We start from the raw sequence: 15,655 nt of genomic DNA on the forward strand, positions 1-15,655 counted from the left end.
ACACGCACACACACACGCACACACACACACACACTGACTCTCCCCTGGAATTCAAACTGCAGGGCACGGAGCCAGACAACCCACAGAAACAACAGAGCCACCTGCTCATCCTCTCTAAATTCAATCACTTTTCATTTAGGCAACTCTGATAGGGGGGAGCGAGAGAGAGAGAGAGAGAGAGAGAGAGAGAGAGAGAGAGAGAGAGAGAGAGAGATCCAATACTTTTATGTCTATCCAGTAAAAGAAGCTGATAAAGGGTCCCACCCTGCCACCAGCTGTGTAATTGCTATCTGCTGCCAAAAGGAGAGAGAAGTGATAACAGAAGACAAGATTTAATAGAGAGAGAGAGAAGATGCCAGCAGGTAGACCAATAGACGACAACTAAAAGTGCAAATTGTGAAAAAAAACTGTGAGAGTGAAGTGGCGGATGAGGAATAAGGAAGAAAAAGAAAAGAGGAGGAAGGGAGGGGACTTGAAAAACCGCACAGATCAGGATATTGGCAGAGCTGAAGTGAAAGCTTGACAGGGTGACGGGCTGGGCCTGGCTTGTCTGTGTGTGTGTGTGTGTGTGTGTGTGTAAGCTAGTGTGGGATGCCGTCAGTGGGTCAAAAATCAGGGACAGACGGGGCTTTGCTAGTCATTCGGGGGGTGTGTGAAAATATGTGTGCAATGTGCGTATGTGTTAACGCATACATACACTTAGTATGTTTATGTATGTGTGTGTGTGTGTGTGTGTGTGTGGGTATGTTGGAGTAAGCTGAAACTGCTGTGCCTCAGTCGTGCTCTCTTGCCTGAAGACAAATGAGTATAAATAACTAGAGAAAGCAGAGCGGAGCCGAGCTGGATGAGACCCAGAATAACTGTAACCCCTCACATCCTGAACACTGTTGAGTCAGCCATGTTGAATAACCATATGTGTCATTTTGTGTGTGCGCCCGCATCTGTGTGTATATCTCCCTTTATCTGAACTGAAAGTGCAAGCCCACGTGTGCAGCTGGGTTTTTGTTTTATGCAAGCGCTCACTCTTTTCATTGTGTGTGTGTGTGTGTGTGTGTGTGTGTAGGGAGTCCTGCAGATGGGATACTGTACCCAGGGGACCAGGTGCTGCAGATTAATGATACAGTGCTGGAGGATTTGAGCGCTGAGCAGGTGGAAATCATCTTACGGTGAGAATAAATGCTAACTAATATCTATCTATCTATCTATCTATCTATCTATCTATAATAAAATGTAATATATATATCAATTCTAATTCATTTTATATGACTTAAAAACACGTATTTAAATAGTTTTTTGTGAACGATGATAGGCCAGTCAGTCACTAGGACCAGTGTGTCATCCTACCAGTGTGTCCGGTCCATCCAGTGACTAAATGCCCTGTCATAGTTGTTTGCCGGAGTGCATTTCTGAGAGTGTGTGTGGCTGATTCATGTCTGAGCGGGTGTGTGAAAGAAAGTCTTAGCAAGTTAGGGGAAAGGTCAGAGGAGAAAGTGCTTACTTGACAGCTGGACCGCAGCATAATGATCTCTCTTGTGTGCGTATCTCTGTGTGATTTTGCATGTATGTATTGTTTCTCCGCCCAGGGACTTGGAGGATTGCATCAATGTGACTATCCTGCGGCACATGACAGTGAGTACAAAGAAGACATTGACGACCTCACGTCAACGCAAACACACACACACACACACACACACACACACACACACACATTCACAAAGAGTCATTACACCATCCTTCATTACTGTAAGACATAAGCTCTGTGTGTCCTCAAGCATGTGACTGTAAACCCGTGTCTTCTGACAGGATTAACTGCCTTCATGTTGCTTGTAGATCGTGATGTGCAAATGTAAATATGTGCGTGTCGACTGTTTTGATTACGGCTTCGAGTCTCAAAGTTTGTTGGTCTCAGAATTAATTGTGTCATTGCACTTGTTTTAGTGCGTGTGCCTCTAAGTCCGTGGTCCAGCCCATCGCATAATGGCGCTGGCGGGTGTCTTTGTGTTGCAGAATCCCAAGTCATCCATCATGTCGGCGGAGAAGAGAGCTCGTCTGAGGAGTAATCCAGTTAAAGTGCGCTTTGCAGAGGAGGTGGTGGTCAACGGGCACACTCAGGTGGGAAAACCTTACTTACCACAGAATGAAGGCCGCTTTGAGACACTGATGAATGACTCTCATCTCTGGATCTCTTACTCTTTCCATCAGTCTTTATTTTTCTATGATGACATGCTCCCTTTTCCTATTTTATCTTCCCCCGTTTGAAATTGATTTCTGTCTAACCACAAAGATATCTCTCTCTTTCGTCTCTCCATCAGGGAAACTCTCTTCTCTTCCTGCCCAATGTCCTAAAAGTCTATTTAGAGAACGGGCAGACCAAGGCTTTCAAGTTTGACGGCAGCACCACCGTCAAGGTGTGTATTTAACAGGTTTTGGATATTGAATCTAAGAAGAGAGAGGCAATGTTACCAACAATTATAACTAATTATAAGAATGTTTGCACTGGATGTGTACTGAAAAAGGAAAGTTAGAATTTGATTATTTAAAATCAGTGTCTAAATTGGAGGGGTCGCCAAACAGGTTAATTTATAAGATGTCCCTCTAATCTTTGCTTTTTTTTTCATGCAAATTATTGGAAAATTGTACCTGACCACAAATCACCAAGTGGTTCCCAACATGGGGGTCGGGTCCCTCCATGGGGACGCAAGATAAATCTGAGTGGTGATGAGTAAACAGATTTGGGAAGCAGAAGAAATATACAGTAGTTCTGCTGCATAAAATTGTTTAGTATTTTTTCTAATCAATGATTTTACTCATAACTTACTGGGTAATTTTACAAAATGAAAAGTAAAATCACTCTTTGATTGAAGAGGCCACCTCAGAGCGAAACTTGTAACATGTGATGAGGGGTCACAAGAGAAAAAAGTTGGGAACCAAAGCTTTATTAAAAGGCCATCACTGCTACACTACTGGGTCACTTTTGATGAATCTTGCATGGCAGATGGGTAATTGGATGATGCATCTCGTTACTGGCCGGCCCCAAAGGTGGCAGCATCATTCTTAGGCGGCTGACATGTTTGTCAATACCAGCGCGCCCTATGAAAACTAATGAGAAGCTACTTTCTATATGTTCATTTATATGACAAAACCGATACCAAGCTGAATAAGCTGAATGTACCTATCTTACTGTAACGCACTGCCTACATTAGTGTCCTCAGAAACTCTGATCATTGGCCCCCTCAGTTTCTCATAAGCAATACGAGACCAAACAGTGGATCTAGTACTGAAAGGCTTTTTTGGAAATCAGTGGGTGTACTTTGTAATTAAGCCCACTACACAAGTTATTCTGTGATTGCCCCAAGGGTGTTAGAGTGTGGGAAGGCTGTAGCTGTTGTAGCTGTTCTTAATGGTGAAATAATACAAAATAATATATTCATTATATTTCTTCTGGAGGAGGAAGTTATGCAACATTTAAAAGTGAGGAGGAAAGTGTGCTATGATTCAGAGCCATGAAGCACTTGTTTGTTCACACACTTTAACAGGCTACATTATCAAAAAGTAAGCACAACTACAAGCCAAGTATACTTTTCTGTAGGCCAGAATACTTAATTATACTTGTCTTAAGTATATCTTAATCAAAAGATTAAGTACAAGTTGACCTATAAGCCAAGTATACTTAAACTTTTCTGTATACTTGTCAGTATGAGCCAGGTATACTTAGACTTCTCTGTATACTTGTCAGTATAAGCCAAGTATACTTAGACTTTTCTGTACACTTGTCAGTATGAGCCAAGTATACTTAGACTTTTCTGTATACTTGTAAGTATGAGCCAAGTATACTTAAACTTTTCTGTTCACTTGTCAGTATGAGCCAAGTATACTTAAACTTTTCTGTATACTTGTCAGTATGAGCCAAGTATACTTATGTATACTTTTGTTAAGTATATCTCTGATAAGTACATAAAAAAGTAACCCGAAAGTACAAGTATAAAGTATACTTATTTTGAGTTTAAAAGAAGTATACTAATAGTACACTTGAATAAACTTCTTTTTGGTAAGGGAGAGCGGAGCTGGATTTTGTGACTAACTAACTCACCTAGCAGTCATGCTTAAGGATAGCTCCTGAATGATTTTGTTTTCTGTTAAAAAAACTCTAGATATCATCTTTATGTCCAGTTGGGCACTTGCACACTGAGAGGTGTACTGTTTACAATCATCATAATGAGATAGGAGGTAGATAATTGGGTCAGTAGCTCACCCCTAGTAGGACCATATCTGTTGTTGTTTTCATGAACGCAGGTTTTGTATTTGTATTAACAGTCAAAGTGAAACTGAGAGGGCTGTGTGTACCATCAGCAGACAGGGATGAAACATGTTGGTCTAAGGGGGTCTGAACTGTTGTTTTTTCACCATTCCAGGACATTGTGCTGACTCTGAAGGATAAACTCTCCATCCGGGCCATCGAGTACTTCGGCCTGGTGCTAGAGCAACAGTACAGCATCACCAAACTGCTGCTGCTGCACGAAGACGAGCTCATACAGAAGGTGAAGGAAACAGTGGATGCACAAGTCCACAAACAAACACACTGGAGTTGTGGATGTCAGGTTCATATTAGGTGTGATTTACCTCTATTGTTTTGTCTTCACCAGGTGGTGCAGAAAAAAGACTCCCATGACTACAGATGTCTGTTCAGGGTGTGTTTCATCCCCAGAGACCCCATGGACCTGCTGCAGGATGACCCCTCTACCTTTGAGTACCTCTTTTTACAGGTCAGAGAAGCCAATTCTCTCATCTACAGTATGAATTTCTATCTGTCTCCTTCTCCGTCTATGCAAGAGACTTTGACTTTGTCAACTTCAATCAGACTCATTACTTATATGTAAAAAAAAATCTATGTTCCAACCTGCCAAATGTAGCTGTATATTCGATATTCACACTTCTTCTAGCTTGCAAAAACATTACAAAAATAGAGCCAGAATCAAAGTTGATTAGATGTTAGGAGTGAACACGCTCCCTGTCTTTCTCATATAAATTCAAAACTGTCCTAATCTCATGCAATAAGAAGTATTACTGTGGCCTTGTATCACCTTGTAAACATTTTGTGAGTTAAAGGGATAGTTTGGGTATTTTGAAGTGTGGTTGTATGAGGTACTTATCCATAGTCAGTGTACTACCCACAGTAGATGATGGTCAGCACGCCCACAGTTTGGAGAAGCAGACAGGAGTACCGACACAGCAGCAAAGCAATATAGTCCTGTGGCCGGGGGCAGCAGCAAAACGTATTTTAGCCACCTAAAAGAAAGAATCACCGAACAAAAATGAATATCCGTTTCAGTGTACGCTTTATCTAGCCCTTTCCGACAGGGAACTGAACTGAAACTTATCTATGTTTTTTTCAAAGCCACCAGACTCCATTTACAAAAACAGCATAGAGAAGTTTCACAGACACTTCAGTTCGCAGTCGGAAAATATTCTAAATATATCGTACACTTAAAAGGATACCGTTTTTTTTTAGGCGAGCCTCTTTCTTTTAGGTGGCTAAAATATGTTTTGCTGCTGCCCCCGTCCACAGCACTGTATTGATTTGCTCTATACTCCTGTCTGTTTCTCCAAAATGGGGGCACGCTGACTGTCATCTACTGTAGGTTAGACACTGACTATTGATGAGTATGTCACACAACCCTGCTTCGAAACACCAGAACTATCCCTTTAACAAAAGAACTCTTGCATACAGTCACATACGAGCTGTGATGTAGCTCAGCTATGAGATTTCAACCCTGGATGAAAAGCCTCAAAGCCACAGTTAGTCTGTGCATATTTGTGTTGCACAGTAAAGCATCGGGAGTGCCACTTATGTCATGATGATTTATTGTTTAATGAGGAGTCTTTGCCTCCTGCTGCGTTTGTTTTTGCAGTATGAGTGGCACATTGGGGGTCCCAGTGTTGGTTTACTCTTAAAGATGCTCACGAGCTGTGTATTTTGCATTGTCTGACTTGAAGTGTAATGCTGATACGTTGCTTTTCAGTTGTTGTACACGGCTGTGTTTACTGTAGTGTGCATGTGTATTTGTAACGTCTGTATGCATTATGCTTTGACTTTGTGTTTCCAGAGTGTCGGGGACGTGCTGCTGGAGCGTTTCGCTGTAGAGATGAAGTGCAACACCGCGCTCCGCCTGGCTGCCCTGCACATGCACGAGAGACTAGATAGTTGTGGACAGACCAGGGCCTCTATCAAGAGCATTACGTGAGTCGTATGTGCTTGTGTGTGCAAGTCTTTTTAGGGTCACACTGGAGGGACACTACGGCCCTGACTTCAGCACTCCTCATTATTAAAGGGTTTTATGGGGATCTAAGGGTTTGAGCTTGTTCTACTGCTGCAATCATTATAATTTGCGTGGGATAAGGGTGCACTCTAAATGCCTAATCTATTAATGTGATTGGAAAAATTTTTGCATGTGTGCGCAAGGGTTTGAATTTGCTCTATTTCCTGTATGTGGATCAAATTTTCTTATTGGGTTTTTCAATTTTCCCTCTTTCCCAGCCTCTCTCTTTCACACTTGACACTTCACACTGACTATAAATGCACATACTTGCGTAAGCACAGATCCATTTCCCAAAAGAGCACCCCACTGACTCACCGGTCATAGATTGATATGATTATATACGTCATTGCAGTTATAAATTCTCTGCGCATCGCAGACGCAGGATTTTTTCCACCTCAAATTAAACTGATGATGCAGTGATGGTTACAGTTCAGTTAAAATATGGCTGTTTAGTAGCATCTAGTGGCAGCTGTGGGGAAAAAAACAACATCAGCAGATATGTCTACTGCACAAATCTCAATCTGCTTTTTTATTTTTTCATTTTCAGTAAAGTTTGTATTTGGTTTTAATGTAAAAGCTTACTTGCTGTAAGGTATGCATACTGATTACCTCAGTGTTAAGACCTGAGACTGAATATTTAACAATATGTCACCACATTATTACATTTTACATTGCAGACACAACAATAGGGCTCGATATGTAGAAAAGCTTATGTCAGCTTCACCTTCACCTTCATATGTGTATTTAATTATTGTAGTAACCTGACAAATAGCTTTCAAACACAAGTATCATAACACATAAGACAGCTGGCTCAGTCCCAGCCTCCCTCTGCCTTTCAAATGCTGCACCTATATTTACTTGGTTTTGGAGAAACTAAATCAAGTCCGTAGTGAATGTGGGGTATAGTTCAATTTCACTTCCAGTTTTAGGAGGCATTGAGGCTTCAGAGTTCCTCTTTATCAGTGTGATTTTCCTTCCTTTGTGTGTGTGTGGTGATGACAGGAGGGAGTTTGGCATGGACAGCTTCATCTCTCCCACACTACTGAGCAACATGAGGGAGAAGGACCTGAGGAAAGCCATCAGCTACCACCTTAAAAAGATCCAGTCCCTGCTAGAGCCACGCCAGAAGGTAGATGGATGAGTTGACGGACGCATCGTGAGACGTAAAAAAGAGATAGACAGTGACAGTTTACTAGTGGCTTTTAGGGTACATTTTAGGTGACAATTGCAGTGACTGCTAATCCCCCCGAGGTTTAAAGTGACAGCAGATTGGGAGGATGATAGATAGTGGGCGGGAGGATAATTAAAAAGGGAATAGTAGGTCTGGGTTATGTTTCTGGGGAAATAAGTGGAGCACATTTCTCTGTGGAGAGAAATTGTTTTGGTCAGTGAGTCAACCATAACATCCGTCTGGTTTTCTTTCATTCTTTGCTGTCTGCTTCTCTGTTATTCCTCTCTCTTCTTCTTTGTCTGCTGTGTTTTAGGTCATTTCTGCAAGTCAGGCTCGGTTGGCTTACCTCACTCAGCTGGGAGAGCTCATTTCATATGGGGGACGGTCCTACACAGCTACGATGATGGTGAGGGTTCAATATAACATGAATGGAAGGGATATAACATGATTATAATTCAGTCTTGGATCTATATTACATGTTCAAAATGCTCAACAAATCCGGCTGAGAATGACCCCAGATGTTATCATCCTTATCAAAACACATTTGCACCTCTTCCTCCTCATTTCTGCTCATTTGGTTTTTCATTATATAACTCCACTCACTCTCATCCACACTCAGCTTCAGGACAGGGAGGTGTTGGTCAGCCTGCTGGTGGGAGCCAAGTACGGGATGAGTCAGGTCATCAACCACAAGCTCAACATGATCTCGACACTGGTGGAGTTCAGCAGCATCAGCCGAGTGGAGCTGCTGTCGGAGTCGGACAAAGTCAGCCTACTGCGCATCTCACTGCACGACATGAAGGTAAGGAGGAAGACGTTGAGTTGCTAGACTCTATTATTCATAAACACGTAGGCACTCGTGCACTGACACAGTTACAAAAAAATGGATATTCACTCACCGCACCGTATTCACGCCACAGATCACGCTCGAGTAAATATAGGTCAAGCATTTCTCCTCCAGTATACAGCCTAAGGGGGTGTGTGGTCGCTATATAAAGCTAATTCACTGGACTCAAAGGTGACTCTCTCTCCCTCTTTCTTCCCCCTCCATCGTCTTTTCTCCCTTACCCTTTGGCTGTAATCACTTTACCTTATCTTGTGCAATGCCCTCCCCCCCTTGCAGCCATTTGCCTTACTGATGGACTCTCTGGCAGCCAAAGACTTAGGGTGTCTGCTGGGAGGCTACTGCAAACTCCTTGTGGATCCCAGTGTCAATGTCTTCCGTCTGGGGCGCCCAAAAGTGAGGGTGCACCGGATCCCTGCTGAAGAAGGTGTGTGTGGGAGGTTCGCCGTAATAGAGGGCGTGTGCTATGAATCCCTATCAAGTGAGCAAAAACTGTTTCACTTAAAATAATCACTTACTGGCTTTTGGCCATTTGATAGCTATATTTTCACATCACATACTGATGTATGTCACCAGCCAGTACGGGTACCGTTAGAAAAGCCAGTCACGTAATATTACCAAATTTTAAAACATATCCTGCGCTACCCAACTTACTAACATATTGTGTGTGTCATTTTCTGGTGTTATCAGGTTATGTGTCTCGCTGCTGTAGTGACTCAGATGACTCGACAGATGAGGATGACCCGATGGATTCCCAGAATTACAAACGCCCAGACCCGGCAAGTCAGGACTGGGAAGAAAGGAGGAGAGAGGAGGAAGAGAAGAGGAGAGAGGAGGAAAGGAAAGAGAGAGAGGACCATAAAGGTAAACAGGAAGTGAAGATAATAGTGACAATAGAAGGTACGGAAAATGAGGGTGAAGAGGAAGGAGGAGCAACGGGAAGCGGTCTGCGTAAATTCAGTATTATGGACGAAGAAATGAACCTGGAGACCACCTGGTACCACACCGACCCACGGGTCACCAGCAGCTTCTCCAGCTTGTCCAGCGGCTCCTTGAGTGCCGCCCTGGAGGAGAGCAGCGCCGCAGCCAAAGCCCCATCGCGTGCGGATAAGCTCCGTGGACCACGCACAAGCGAGGATCTACCAGGCTTGGACGTTCACCACCCCTACCTCCTGGAGCCAAAACGCCATCAAGGGCCCCTACGGCCCACCAACCTCAATTACCGCAACAACGACAACTCTTGTCTTTGCTTTGCTGAGCTCTCCAAGGCTGATTTCCTCCCTAGCCCGCCCGAGGCTACTAGTGACGATGACGATGATGAGGAGCAGGAGGAACAGCTGGAAGTGGAGGGACTCAGGCGCATTTCTAAGATACCTAGTTCAAGAGATTTGAGAATGATTGACAGCATACCCTTTGAAAAATCACCTGTTAAAAGAAAGAAAAAGATCCCTCCCAAAGTCCCAGTGAGGACGAGCTCAATTTCTGTGGACAGAGCATCACAGGCTGAGCAGCGCCTCTCCAAGGACGAAGAGGCTCTATTCCTGACACCTTCACCCAATCCCAAACCAGCTCTTTTGGTCAAAGAGACTGCCTCAGAGTCTGAAGATGAGTTTTTTGATGCACAGGAGAGATTTACTCCTCCAGTTCCTGACCTATCAGGTTTGTTTACAGCCGTGGTTCTCAAACTTTTTCTTTAAGGGACGCCGTTTGTATCATTGAGTAAACTGTCGACCCCTGACTAAGGGACATATTTCATAATATATTCAATGCATAACTATAACAGTACAGAACAACTCATAAACTGTACAATTATTACCCAAATAGTGAACGCAATAATTGCAGGAAGTTCTCTATCTATATTATTTTAACAATCAGACATACTTAATAGGCTTCTTTGTTGATAAATTCAGTGTTTTATTTCTCCCTGACGCTTTAGCCATTGTTCTACCAGCATGTTTGTTATGACTTTGCAAATGAATAAGACAATTTGTCCTTGCCACGTTTTTGTTAAGGTCCTTTGTCTATGGTTGTATTTTAATTTTTTTTATGTGGTGGCAACATCGGACAACACTGAGAGATTAATGTGATTAAAGGAGGTGTAAATCCACTGATGCCCTTCCCTTTCTGTCCTTTCCTTTCGATTTGTCTCTCTCTCACAGACGCTGAGCTGGCTGACCGGAGGAATGCTAATCGGTTAAGTGGAGGCTGGAACGGCCCTTCAGCTGTCCTGGGTAAAGAGCCATCCTCCCCGCTTGCCAGTAAAGCCAAATCCTCTAAAATCAAGAGAGAAGTGGAGACGCTTAAAGGCCCCACAAATCAACTAACCAACCAACAGCCCAGCCCACCAAAGCCATCTCAGAAACCTGAAGTTAAGGTCAAACCGCTATTGGCACCTAAGCCCCAGCTGCCTCCCAAACCTCAAATCATTCCTCCCAAATCCCCACAGCATGGGCGATCATATGCCCACTGTAACGGGGATGCCTCTGGACGTCTGTCCTCTGAACTTCTGGAAATGGAGCCAGACACCATGGAGTTCAAGTCTGTCACATCTGGAGCAGGTGGACTGCCTCTCTCATCGCCCCTGATCACAGCAGTGCGGTGCAGCACCGTTACAGCACCGCAGACAGAGGAAAAGACGAAGAGGCAAGGAAACAGCCCAAAAAAGAGTAAAGATCTGACGCATGAGAATCGAGTGCATGTTGTTTCCAATGACAAAGCATGCATTCCTGGTGAAAAGGAAACTACTAAAGTCGAGGGGAAAAGAAAGCCACTAAACCTACCCCCTATCCCTCGCTCTAATTCAGGTACAAAGCTAGCCATTCCACCTCCAGTGCCCCCCAAACCCACTTCTCCCATCAATTTCCACCCCTTATCACTACCTTCTAGCTCTCCTGTCTCCCCATCTGATCCAAGCAAAGGGATCTTTGGGGATAGTCCGCCAAATGGGATCCACCCTTGGAGCAGCCGCAATGGCAGCGTCCAGTCAGGATCCAGGAGGGTCTCTCTGAGTCATGAAAGCCTGTCGCCCAAAAATTCAGATGCACCTCTCACCCTTACCACTTCCCTCACGTCAACCAACTCCAAAGGTGTTGGGGGCCTTGAAAGCAGAGAGCCAGGAAGATCTGGATCAGGATCAGACCTGAGGACCAGCTCGTCCAGCCTGGGAGGCAGACTGCCAGCTTCTGCCCTGAGAGGGAAGATCCAGGCTCTGCCTTGGTACATGACCCGTTCCCAGGAGATTTTGGGAACTCTGGACTATCCCTCCACTAGCTCCATCAATGGAGACACATCTGGATTTGGCTCTGGTTTGTCTGTAGCCAGCGGTTTATCAGACTTAAACAAGACCCCTGTCAAGGAAAAAGAGACCGTGACGTCAAAATCAGGAGGGAAAGGGAGCATTTTAGAGGATGGAGCTGAGGTTGTCATAGCCACCATCAAAGAGGCCCAGGAAGTGACCTCACACATGAAAAAGGCCAATGGGACAAACGACTCCCACTCTGATCTGACTTTTAAAGAGAATAGTGCACACAGTGGCTGTGTTTCATCGGAGCAGCCTCAGTCACGGGCCCATTCAGCAGTGGGGTTGGGAGGTGTGTCCAGCATGCAAATTGGAGGTGACTCACCAACCTCCTCGCTCGCTGACACTACTCCTCCACAACAGCACCAGGAGGCTTGTGGCTGCCGCACTGTTTACGCCAACTGTTTCAGTGGAGACACCGAGGATGGTATAAGCTTTGACGAGGAGCTCACCGTTTACGAGTTCTCCCGCCGCACGCGCCCCAAACCAGCCCGACCCGCAACCGTCTCTTCTCCTATAACACCCCCTGCAAAGCCCAATATTCTGTCACTGCTGAGGGACAACCCTCGCCCGCTCTCTACTTTCTCCACTGCCTCCTCTGAACTCAGTCCCTTAGTTTCACGTCCGGTTTCACCCACAAACTCATTTGGTGGTCCTCTTCGTACACTTACCAACAAGAATTATGGTGGGCTGAAGGGAGGTTTTGCCTCCCTACGTCAAGACATAGACGAACTTCTGCTGGTCTTAGAGAGGGGAGCACTTGAGCAACCCCAGCAAACATCATTTCAAGAATCAAAGCAGGATATCACAGGCATAAAAGTAGAGCCTGACCTCAATCACAATGGAACTGAAGGCAGTACTAACCCAGCACCGGACCCAAATTGTACTGGGACAAGCACCGCCGCCATGACAGAGGCCGAAAGGAGTCTTCTCCAGGCAGAGGCTCGACGATTGGCATCCGGGTGTCAACGGGCCACGCGTGTAGGCTGGGCTCCCGATGAAGCCCTGCGCTCTTTATCTAACAGTTTCAGTGCGCTGGTTCAGTTGTCGGCAGCCTGCCTGCGAACAAACCCCTGCCCCGGTTGTGACGTCTGCCATAATGCGAGTCTGGTCCACGGGGACGAGGACGATGACGGCCAGGAGGCCATGGACAAGCTGAAGGAGATAGTGGGTCTGTACCGAGAGTTTGTCGGGGCTGTTGAGACAGCTGGAACCGGTGCCGGGGTTGGGGGTAAGAGTGCGAGCCTCACTGGGGGTCAGGGGGAGAGCGACGGGGTCAGGCTACTCGCCAAACGCTGCACCGTGCTCATCTCGTCCGTATTCGCACTCACACAGCTCTTCCGGACACGCACACCAGACACCGCGGACACGCCTGGCCACGTACCTCTCAACTTTTGACCTGTGAACTTTTACCCACTAATAACTCACTGACTCTAGAGGAGAGACAAGAGGAAACAGCACAGAGCGATCCGGTGTGTAACCCCTGTGTTCTTGTACAGTAAGTGCCATGCACACCACCGCACACGGACTCTAACCCACATTACACAAACCCACATGGAAAAACGAACACACCAAACAAAACCCCTAAACGAAGAGAGGAAACTTCATTCTTGGACGCATATGGACTATGCATTTGTACATATGAATTTTATAATTATCTTATAATTCTCTTATTTTATGATACAATATGTGTATGTATGTAAGGATGGATTACCCATGTATGTATTTATGTATTTATTTTTACAATATTTGCACCATGGTCTGTGATGTGCAGGTCTCTGGTGGAACAAAAAAACTATGGATGTCACTGGAATTTTTATTTTTTCCTTCTCTTTGAGACAGTATTATGTTATCTATTGCTGCTTTAAGGATTTTATCCACTCCACAAGGTGTAATCTGTAAATTGTCATTTTTTTCAAGTTTAGTATAACAGTACTGACAAAATACAGAAAAATATATCACACTTGCAAAATACAGTTATTGACTGATTTGTTTTATATGTGCACCTTTTTAAGGATTTAGTTTTTCAAAATTACCCTCACATATAAATGGGATACAAAACTATACCATTACAAAGCAGGGAGAGCACTTTTGACTGTTACAGATTGCACCTTTTTATGAGACACGTACCCTTGTGTAAAGTGTTTTTTCTACCCTTTCCCTGCTCCTGACTGACTCTTGAGTGAATGCCTCTTGGAAAAATACTCCCCATTACCCAAACGTATGCAGTAATATAACATTAATCTAGTTTACATCCAAAGGACATTACATATATATTTTCTGGGAATGTGTGGATGAGGCCCAGGAAACGAAATCAGGGGACCTTATTTATGAAGTTGAAAACAAGTTTTTGACTAGGCACAAGGGTGACTGTTAAACTATGTCCAGATGTAGCAAAGATCCAAAGTCTTAAAACACTGAGCCACAACTGTTCCCCACTACGGTTTCCTCTTTGGGCACACCACCTTATTACTGACTGACAGATGGACTGACTGCTGTATGCTGGGGTCAGAACTGTAGATATACATTTATATCTTTGTGTCCTATTCTGTCTCTACTTTAGTTTATGGCTATGCAAACATAAACTCCTCACCCCCCCCCACATACTGTATCCTTTTTTTGTGTGTGCGTGCTAACATTAAAAACAACAATAAGCTGCATTATGTTTGTCTGAATATAATGGGTGCTTTTTCTTTGTTTGAAATGTTGGCTTATTGTCTTGTTTCTGGAAAACGTTACTGCATTATGGATTGCAACGTTGTGCAAAGTTGCATGGCATTAGCATTTGTCAATATAAAGACTCCTGTCTATACTGATGTCTGTGAATTGTCAGTACAATGAGTACATTGCTCGATCGGTTTTGCTGATGTACAGTGTTCACTAAACAGCTCGTCCATGTCACATGACGCCGACTCATTCGATGGGGATTTACTTGAGCCACCTATGACAACGAGGAGGGTAATTAAGCCAGCAGTTGCTTATACAGATATGATAAAGGGATTAGCCGAAATAAAGACTGCTGAAGTGTTCAGAGACAGCTGGTGAGGAGGTAGGTAGTATATTTAATCTTCCAAAAAGATGACTGAGACACATTTTGTTAAGGTGAGCGATGCTTAAAAAATAAGAAGGCAGGTCTCTCGTGTGAGATTTCAGGGCTTCCAATATCCAAGGAGGTCCAGTAGCGGTGTCCCATCATAGCACTAACGTCAACACATGCTGTATGTCTCAGGAGCATCTGTTGTTGTTCATCACGCAGGCCCAAAACAGTGAAGAGTGCCTGTGTCATAAATTTGTTTCTGTATGGTAAAACATTTCATTTTCAAAGAGGACATTGTGTTTCTACATGAGCAGTCACTTTTTTTCCGTACCCACGTACAATGAAGTCGATGTACCAAGAAATGTATTGTTTGGGAATAAATTACACATTGACCTTAACAATGTTGAACGTCTTGGGTGTTTCGGGTTTTGTCTATAGTTATTCAGCTAATTGCATGTAACAACTTCCAGTTCATGTAAACTCCCTCCCTAAATATTGAGTCCACAAATCAGGTCAGAAGACATTAAATGTTTCATCCTGACCTGACGTTGAACCCAGGGCTGAATACAGCGAATGAAGATATGCTGTACCTCTGCAGTCTAAACAGCCTCCCTATTTATACCATCACTGCACTACTAATACTATTAAGGATTACTGTGGGACTTCCTTCCCAGCATTGATTTGTTATACTTCCACGAAGGCAGTGTTTATCTATGCATGTAGCACTGAGGGCTCTTTTCTCTCTTTTGGTACTGGGAATGTGTCTCTAAATTATTCACAGAGAGCCAGCGGAGTTTGAGAGCAACATTTTCCACTCCTGTTATTAAAATGCAGTCTTAAATAATGAATTTTTGAAAGTAAAAATGTAAGATTTAATCTAAGATGATAGTCAGACGGACATTTGTTAGGGTGAAAGGTAACAGTGAAAGAGCCAAGAGGCTTTGTAACTGCAGCAGCTCAACCATCCCTGATCCAAAGTCCCCATGTC

General features: G+C 44.1%; 1 protein-coding gene across 2 annotated transcripts in view; it reads left to right on the forward strand.

Annotated features, from left to right (window-relative positions):
- The window catches only part of frmpd1b (FERM and PDZ domain containing 1b), a 28,647-nt gene extending 13,568 nt beyond the window's left edge, over positions 1-15,079 (forward strand). Inside the window, exons 5-17 of one of the 2 annotated variants that reach the window (XM_037780497.1) lie at positions 1,064-1,166; positions 1,584-1,629; positions 2,008-2,112; positions 2,313-2,408; positions 4,413-4,538; positions 4,644-4,763; positions 6,105-6,238; positions 7,320-7,446; positions 7,802-7,894; positions 8,108-8,290; positions 8,612-8,813; positions 9,023-9,991; positions 10,492-15,079. In XM_037780497.1, the coding sequence (XP_037636425.1) occupies positions 1,064-1,166; positions 1,584-1,629; positions 2,008-2,112; positions 2,313-2,408; positions 4,413-4,538; positions 4,644-4,763; positions 6,105-6,238; positions 7,320-7,446; positions 7,802-7,894; positions 8,108-8,290; positions 8,612-8,813; positions 9,023-9,991; positions 10,492-13,028 (4,841 nt within the window). In that variant the 3' untranslated portion in view covers positions 13,029-15,079. The remainder of the gene's footprint in view (positions 1-1,063; positions 1,167-1,583; positions 1,630-2,007; positions 2,113-2,312; positions 2,409-4,412; positions 4,539-4,643; positions 4,764-6,104; positions 6,239-7,319; positions 7,447-7,801; positions 7,895-8,107; positions 8,291-8,611; positions 8,814-9,022; positions 9,992-10,491) is intronic. The other variant, XM_037780498.1, reaches the window with a different exon arrangement.
- The last annotated feature ends 576 nt before the right edge of the window (positions 15,080-15,655 follow it).

This window comes from Sebastes umbrosus, chromosome 9 (assembly GCF_015220745.1).
Source record: "Sebastes umbrosus isolate fSebUmb1 chromosome 9, fSebUmb1.pri, whole genome shotgun sequence".
Classification (NCBI taxonomy): Eukaryota; Metazoa; Chordata; class Actinopteri; order Perciformes; family Sebastidae; genus Sebastes; species Sebastes umbrosus.